The sequence below is a fragment of the Zootermopsis nevadensis genome, unplaced genomic scaffold (genome assembly GCF_977971745.1).
Source record: "Zootermopsis nevadensis isolate Lab colony 2312 unplaced genomic scaffold, Znev_1.0 Znev_ptg000012l, whole genome shotgun sequence".
Taxonomy (NCBI): domain Eukaryota; kingdom Metazoa; phylum Arthropoda; class Insecta; order Blattodea; family Termopsidae; genus Zootermopsis; species Zootermopsis nevadensis.
The window spans coordinates 14352361-14361065 of record NW_028259144.1 but is presented as its reverse complement, the minus strand read 5'-3'; the positions used below and the strand labels follow the sequence as shown (position 1 = coordinate 14361065).

Here is an 8705-nt window from a genome sequence, read left to right as displayed (position 1 = left end):
CATCACTGCAATGCCTTCTCTTACGCAGGGTATGGAGTTTTAAATACTCTAAAGCAGTGGTCTTCAACCGGTGGTCCGCGGACCGACGCCGGTCCGCAAGAATTTTTTGCCGGTCCGCGAAAGCTTTCACCTTGCTTTCACCCGACTATACTGCTACACGATTTGGGGAATTCCCAATGTTGCGGGGCGAGCGGCGAGCGGGGCGCTGCACGCGATGAGTATAGACGAAGTGCGCGGCCGCCATATGAGAGTATTGCGTCAGCTCGCCTGTCGACGACACTGTAACCGTCCAGACATTAGAGTCCTGTGGAGTAACGCTGCAAGGGCGAGCTGGCCGAAATTCTTTAAAAACAAAGGGTCGTCTGTGTTAAGTGGGAAAGTAGGGGGAGGACTCACATGTGGTCTTTTGGAGGAGTGAGCCAGCAGCGGCAGTCGGGAAGTGTGTCGTGGACAGTCGTGGAAAGTTTCTTGACTGTATAAGGTTAAGACGTTTATAAGCTAGTGTTTTGAAATAAATACATAATAAAGGTATAATTAGATTAACAGTAAATCATTATCTCTCCGTTACACATCCGATCCCCGTGAACGACCCTGAGCACCCGAGCTATCTGGAGCAAACAACTAACCAAGGACGGTTATAACACGTTGCAAGAATTCTTATTTTATCGCGCTCGTGCGTATTGTTTTTTTAATATCGTGTTGTGGAATTTCGGAAAATAAATTATTTCTTTCGTAAAATTTGAAACCTTGCAAGATGGATAAACAAAACGTCAAACAACAAAACCTATTAACATCCTTTAGTAGAGGCAAGGACAATATTCAGAAGAAAATTAGTGATGGTGCCGAAAGTATGCCAAGTGCTTCAAGTTTAGAAGAAACAAAGAAAAAGAAATATCCTGATACTTCGGAATGTGCAATACAAACCAAAAAGAGAACAGAAAACTTTGTTAGGCATTACGATAACGAATATTTAAAGCTTGGTTTTATTGTAGCCCCTGGCAGTGAACTATCGCCACCTGCCTTTGTGTGTAATATGTTCCGAAGTTCTTTCAAATGACGCTATGAAACCGTCCAAACTGGCTCCTCATTTGTATTCGAAGCATAGAGATTTCACTGATAAGCCACTGGACTTTTTTAAAAGATTACGTGACCAGATGAAACTTCAGAAAAGTCAAATGAAAACGATGACGACTAGTGACATGTCGCTGCTTAAAGCGTCTTACTTAGTTGCTCTTCGAATAGCTAAAACGAAAAAACCGTTTACTATTGGTGAGGAGTTAGTACAGCCTTGCATCTTAGATATCGTACAAGAAATTTTGGGTCCTCAAGCCACTAAAAAAGTAGAGGCTATACCGCTTTCGGACACCACTATTCAGAGGAGAATTGTTGACATGGCCATCGATATTGAAAAGCAAGTTGTAGAGGGGATAAAGAAATCGAGATGTTTCGCGATCCAACTTGATGAATCAACTGACGTGAGTAACCATGCTATCCTACTTTGCTTCGTGAGGTATAGTGAAGATGAAGACTTAAGGGAAGACCTTCTTTGTTGCCTTGATTTACCTGGACGGACCACTAGTTCAGAGATATTTAATACTCTTGATGAGTATTTTCAAGCACAGGGCTTAGACTGGAGCAAATGTGTTGGTGTGTGTACGGACGGTGCAGCGAGCATGACTGGTCGTCGCTCAGGAGTAGTTGCGAAAATAAAGGAAGTCGCGCACCCAGAAGTTTTGTTCACTCACTGTATGATCCACCGGCAGCATCTAGCTGCAAAGAAGCTTTCTACTGAACTAAACACTGTGGTGAATGACGCTGTGAAGATCATTAACGAAATTCATAGTCGAGCTACGAACTCGAGGCTGTTCACGACACTGTGTGAGAGTATGGACTCACATCACCAACATCTCCTACTCCATGCAGAAGTGAGATGGTTATCGAGAGGAAGAGTTCTTGCACGCCCGTTCGAACTGAGGGAAGAAGTAAAGCAGTTTCTGCGAGAGCGAAAATCTGACCTAGTAGAGCCTTTATTGAATGAGGAATGGATGGCTAAGCTTGCGTATATGGCGGACATATTTAACCTTATGAACGAACTTAATATTTCCGTTCAGGGGTCTTGTACGAATATTTTTACACTAAGAAATAAAATAGATGCGTTCAAAAAGAAGCTGGCTCTTTGGGATAGTCGCGTACAAGAGGAAGATATAGAAATGTTTCCACTTTTGGGAGAATTTTTGAATGCTGCTGATATCAACCAGAAAGTCATATTCAACATAATAAGCCAACATTTAAGAGCGTTAGCTGAAAACTTTAATAATTATTTCCCTGAAAATGAAGATCCACGTAAAGGTAACCTCTGGATTAATAATCCCTTTTTGGAAGATATAAAATCATGCGCACTTGATCCCCGTGAGAAAGAAAAACTGATCGAGTTGTCTTCTGATGTCACTCTGGTGTCCAGACATAAAATGCAATCATTGCCTCAATTTTGGATATTCCTCGATAAAGAATATCCATCTCTGAGTTATAAAGCTATCAAATTGTTGGTCGTTTTTTCGACTTCCTATTTGTGTGAAAAGACTTTTTAGCTATGTCAGTAATAAAAACCAAACAGAGAAATCGATTTGATGTTAATCCAGCGCTTCGTCCCTCAGAAACAACGCTGCAACCACGTATATCAAATTTGCTTACAAAGAAGCAGCAGCAGATGTCGCACTAACCAACAATTGTAATTTTATAACATTAAATTTAATAAATAAAATTCTATCTACATTGGTTGTTATTTCTGGCTGACGCCGGTCCGCGAAATATTTCTCCTATTTTCGCCGGGCCGCGGGTGTTAAAAGGTTGAAGACCACTGCTCTAAAGCATCAGCATAGCTGTAATGCACTTGGGGGAGGAAACGATAGTAGCAAAGGGCTGCAAACTTCTGCTGGATACGTTCCAGTTTGTTGGCATCAGTAATCGTAATAGAATTCCAAACGACCGAGGCGTACTCGAGCTTGGATCTAACTACGGTTACATATAACATATACAGGCAATCGAGAGAAGAGAATGAAAAGGTTAATGTGCGAACAAGACCCAGCAACTTAATACAATGTGAAAATATGTGGTCAACATGGTTGTGAAATTGGAGCTTGGAGTCAAAAAATATTCCCAGGTCTTTAATAGTGTCGGTACGTGTTATGGAGGACTGAAAAAGTTTGTAATCAAAGATAAAAGTAGTGGTTTTCCTGGAGAAGGAAATTACTGTAGTTTTACTAATATTGAGTTTCATGTGCACCAACCTTGTACCGAGTCAATGTCAGTTTGAAGTTCATTGCAGTCGGGAGATTTAATGGCAGGAAAAATTTTGATATCATCAGCGAAAAGAAGGCATTTAGAATGATTAATTACTTGGCATATGTCATCAATAAACAAGTTGAAAAGTAGAGGACCCAAAACAGATCCCTGTGGAACACCAGAGAGGACCACAAAAGGAGACGAAAGAGTTCCAGAAACGCGAACCTGGGACTGTCTGTTGGTTAAGTAACTACGAAACCAGTGTACATAACCATCAGAGAGTCCAAAAGCACTGAGCTTGTTGAGTAATAGATTATGAGGGACAAGATCAAATGCACTGCTAAGATCAAAATAAACAGTATCAGCTTGACCCTGGGAGCCAACTATTGGATTAATAAAATCAAGATAGGTTACGAGATTAGTAACTGTAGATTTAGATTTAGTAAAACCATGCTGACAAGGATTTAATTTACACTTTATGTAATGTGAGATATGATCATAAATAACAAGTTCAAATAATTTGGAAAAAGTATTAAGTATAGAAATGGGTAGGTAGTTACTAACAGTGGCAGAGTTACCTTTTTTTAAAAACAGGAACTACTGCTGCCTGTTTCCATAAAATAGGGAAATAATTCTGCGTTAAACTTATATTGAAGATGTGCTTGAGAACGGGAACAAAGATCTCCGAACAAACCTTTATAACAAAGCTAGGAATGTCATCAAGTCCGACAGATTTGGAAGGTCTCAGACGACGAATTGCTTTACAAATGTCCAATTCGGAGATAGGGGCTAAGGACAAGAAGTCAGAGGACTCCACAGGGGAAGGGGATACGCCTAAAGAGGTACTGTAGACCGACTGAAAATGCTTAGCAAATGCATCGGCAACAGAATGGGGTTCAGCCAAATGAGTGCCGTTAACCTCAAGCCGAATACAGGTGGAATTTCTTTTTCTACGTGACGCCACGTATTTCCAAAATTGCTTGGGTTGCGACTTTAAATTGTCGTCAATCGACTTCAACCAAATATGTCTGTCAGACTTGATTGTAGCCTTTACTAGCTTGCGATAGAAGGAAAATTTACTATAAAAATAATCAGAGTTATTCTTTTTAAAACGTCTGTAAAAGAAATCTTTCTTCCAGATGTAGTACCGTAAGGCACTCGAAAACCAGTGAGGGAATTTTGAATTTCTGATATACCCGCGGGGAACAGCCGTATCTATAGCATTTAAAACAACCGAGTTCAGGCTAGCGACAGCATCATCGACAGAGGTGATACTGTACATATATGACCAGTCATAACTCGAGAGAATGCCATACAACAGGGTGTAATCCCCAGTTGCAAATTTACGGTAGGAAAGTTCGGACTTCCTTTTACCTGTTTCCAGGGACAATAGTACATTAATAACAAAAGGTGGGTGGTAAACATCCGGCTTTACAATAAAAGTATCAATAAAGTTAGTACCCAACTCACTGAAGTTCGTAAATACAAGGTCAAGGAGACCACTGCTGCCAACAGTTTCCATGCATTGTCTGAGGTCGAGAAGACACGCGGAGGTGTAGATGGCATCTCCCTTGAGTTTCGAATAATAATGGCAGTTAGCCAGAGAGAGACCGCGCTTCCAGTCAAAACGAGGGGTGTTAAAATCACCCATGAGAATAACCCGAAAATTTTGTGTGTCCAAATTGTTTTCTAGAAATCGAAAGTAATTAGCAACAACTTCAGGTTTAACATCAGGCGGAAAGTAATGGTTGCCAATGAGTAGATTTAGACCATCAAAAGTGGGGATTTCAACCCATACACATTCTTCGAAAGATTCTAAGTCGTGCCTGCGTTTACAGGCATGTATTCCGGGGGATAAAGCTATTAACACTCCACCTCCACGCGTCTTATTTGTGCATATTCTGTCAGAACGGAAAACAGTGTAACCGTCCGGAAATAAATTGTGATCATAACACAAGTCGTTTAGCCATGTCTCAGTTAAACATAAGATACTATGACCAGAGGCCCATACGCTATCGTAGAATTCGAGTTGCTTGGTTCTGAGACCTCTGACGTTTTGGTAATAAATGTCCAAAGAATTTAAATGCTGTTTTCTAGTAGACATGGAAAAACCAATAATAATAAGGGGTTAAGGTAATGGGGAGAGGTAGTACCTTTCACCATCATAGTCTGACTATGCTGGACACTGGTCCTCACCCAGCCAGGAGTAAGTGAAGCGCATTACAGATGCTAGGCATCCAAGAGCCTCTCCTTGCTCAAGACCGTCCGTGCGTGAAGAGCCACATCCGACTAGAGGTGACCCTGTTATATAACAGAACACGGCGGATCTAGAGGTGTAAACCTCGATAAATAATCCCGTGCAGCTACTACCGAAGAATGGAAAGACAAAGATCTGGAGTACAGGTCGCCTAGGTACTCCAAGGGCTGAGGTTGGTTACGGCAACGAGGCAACTCAACGCAGGCCAACCATGGACACGCACAGCCATCAAGCCCAAGACTCACAAGAAAAACAAGAGTGGCTTGGACAAGAGAAGAAATGAAGGAAGTAGTTTGGTGTCACATGTATTGTAAAATATTTTATAATACATGTAGCACTTGCTAAAAACAATATGTATCCTGGAAATAGCTCCTGCCCTATGTACCTTAGGGACAAGGTCTGTCTCAGGTACATGGAAGTACATACCCCATAAAGTGGTGAAGAGATGGGATATAATAATAATACTTTATTTCCTGTAGATCAAAAATACATTGATATAGGATATGTCAATCTACATTATCAAAATACAATATAATACCATTGGAGATATAGCATTATACACATTAGATTATCCGTAGCCAATATTAAAAAATTCTTCATTAAGATAGTCTTCTAGAGAATAGTAACACCCCTTAATAAGAAAGTCCTTCAATTCCTTCTTAAACCGATTGTTATTTCTTATTTGTTTTATTATGGTAGGCAGTTTGTTATAGAAGAAAGAACCTGCTACAGACAGTTTATTATTATAAAGTTCTAACTTATGTACATATTTGTTATAGTCATTATTATTTCTTGTGTTATATGTATGTACTTGTTTGTTTACAGTGCAGACACTTTTCTTTTGCATATAAAATGGTTTCTTGAATGTATAATGAGTATACTGTTAATATCTTCAAATGCCTAAAACGATCTCTGCATGATTCAGTTGGTTTTAAACCTGCTATGTACCTTACTGCCCTTTTTTGAAGAGTAAAAATTCGTCTAGTGAGTACTTTAGCACTCTGTCCCCATATGATGATTCCGTAAGACAAAAAGGGATAAATCAAACCATAATACAACATTCTTCTTACATTTAGATGAAGTATTTTAGAGAGTCTATTGATTATAAATAGGTTACGGCTAATTCTACCACACATTCTTTCAATATGTACTTCCCAACTCAGGGTGCAATCAATCACAACTCCCAGGAAGTTAGTACTTTTTACTTTAACTATTTCCCTATTACTTATTAAATTTTTTTGAAATAATTATTATATTTGTTTACCGTCAAATCACAATAAAATAGTAAGATAAGATAATTAAAATGATTAAAATATCATCTTTTGTTCCATATCGAGCATTCGATTTACATTGGAACATTCACAACATGTTTCGGTTTATCAAACCGTCATCAGGTGTAAATTATAAACTTTTAAACTCAAATTACAATTATTTATAGTTTTTACAATTTTATAATTTTATCATCTTTCTCAGTATATTTTATGGAAGTTGTGTCTAGATATTATTAATATAACATTATTGTTGAGGTGGTGTTATTGATGTTTATACCAGTCATATATGAAATAGCAATCGGTTCAGATGTGTTCAGAGGAGAGATCCAGAAGTGTTACCATCTCGGAACAAGGTTCGTTATTGACTGAATAATAATTTCCCTATTCTTTATTACAATTTTTTGATTACTTTTCTCCCTACATTGTTTTGTCCTGAAAAAATGTAATGTGTGTTCAGTTGGGTTTATAAATAAATTATTTATCTCAAAATACTGCTCTACCAAGTCTGTATTGAATAAGGTTACCTTTTGGAGTTCATTCATGTCCCGACCCATATTCAATATTAATGTGTCATCAGCATACTTTAATGCTCTGCCTTGTGTTAGATGTGGGATATCATTTACATATAAAATAAAAAGTAATGGACCAAGGACAGAACCTTGAGGAACTCCATATCTAAATGGAAGGCTACTTGACAAGTATTCTTTCATCTGTTTACTCGGCATTATTGTTACCTAGGAAACGTCATGTTTACTTAGCATTGTTGTTACCTAGGAAATGTTACATTACATTTCATTACATTACATTAAAATACATTACTTTACATTACATTCATCTACCACAACATTCGTACTGGTTAGTGCAGCAACTGTTCTCTTTAAAGTATTTATACAACTCTTTGTCTCATTTCTAGCAATGTCATTGGCACCTCCCACAATTACTACATGGTACTGAGAGCCTAATGATGAACAGTATCTTAAACAGTTCTTCAATACACTTTTCATCTTAGCACTAGGCCTCACTTCACCATACATGGTTTGTTATGAGCTAGTTGCCTGGCCTGGAGATTCCAGGATCACACTGATGTGTAAGGGTGAAACAGAGACATTGATTTTGCCTACCATTTACTTTCTAATTGTGTTCTCTGTATGTCTTCAATATTGGAGAACTTATCTGTAGCTAGTTTCTTATTTGACTTGTCTTTCAAATTAAAAACAGCTGATCCAGCAATTTGCAGGACCTCTTTATCTCCTCAAGAGTGATGGTGTATGTTTTGAAATGTTTCTGTGGTTGGTATTAATGATTGCGTCACAACTGAGAAACAGTACAATTCGAGTTTTATTAAGCTTCTGCTTTGATTTAATATCTTCCTTCCTTGACGCCTTTGAAGTTCTTCTTTTAAGAAGGGTTTTATGAAAGTTATATGTACAGTAGGTTCTTATATTTAAACGCAACATTTTATATGTGAAGGACGAAGCAATTATGAAACAAACATTTTGTGATCCTGGTAATTCTGAAGAAATGTATTATGGTGTAAATATACCTAGTGATGCTGTCTTAGAATCTGATGCACTGAAAATTATGAAGAAATACAAGAAAGCGAGGTTTAAATCGTTTAAGACAAGACAGGAGGCTGTAGAATTTGCAGTTCAAGGACCTGAATTTGTAGTTCCCATATCTGTGTTATCAGATAATTCAAAAACCAGCAGTCCTGTAACAGGAGAAAAATCAAGTCCTTTTAGAGCACCTAAATCGCAGGACTTGGTTTGGCTGAGGAAATTGATAGAATGTGGTGACGCTCACACATTCAGAACCACCATCTGGGATAATCCTCGGTACCTAGTGGCAGTGGAGATACTCCAGCCATTCTTCAGGTATGCAGGTTGCTTTCCTGT

At 38.5% G+C, this 8705-nt stretch overlaps 2 protein-coding genes across 2 annotated transcripts in view; one reads left to right on the top strand and one right to left on the bottom strand.

Moving 5' to 3' along the window:
* The first annotated feature begins 1184 nt into the window (after window positions 1–1184).
* LOC147874012 (zinc finger MYM-type protein 6-like) lies at window positions 1185–2588 on the top strand. Its single transcript, XM_087348150.1, has one exon. It carries the CDS (start codon window positions 1185–1187, stop codon window positions 2586–2588), a length of 1404 nt encoding a protein of 467 aa, XP_087204276.1.
* A 3402-nt stretch (window positions 2589–5990) lies between these two features.
* Window positions 5991–8705, bottom strand: part of LOC147874011 (ankyrin repeat and LEM domain-containing protein 2 homolog) — a 29310-nt gene continuing 26595 nt past the window's right edge. Inside the window, exon 11 of the mRNA XM_087348081.1 lies at window positions 5991–8701. Within this exon, the coding sequence (XP_087204207.1) occupies window positions 8610–8701 (92 nt within the window). The 3' untranslated portion in view covers window positions 5991–8609. The remainder of the gene's footprint in view (window positions 8702–8705) is intronic.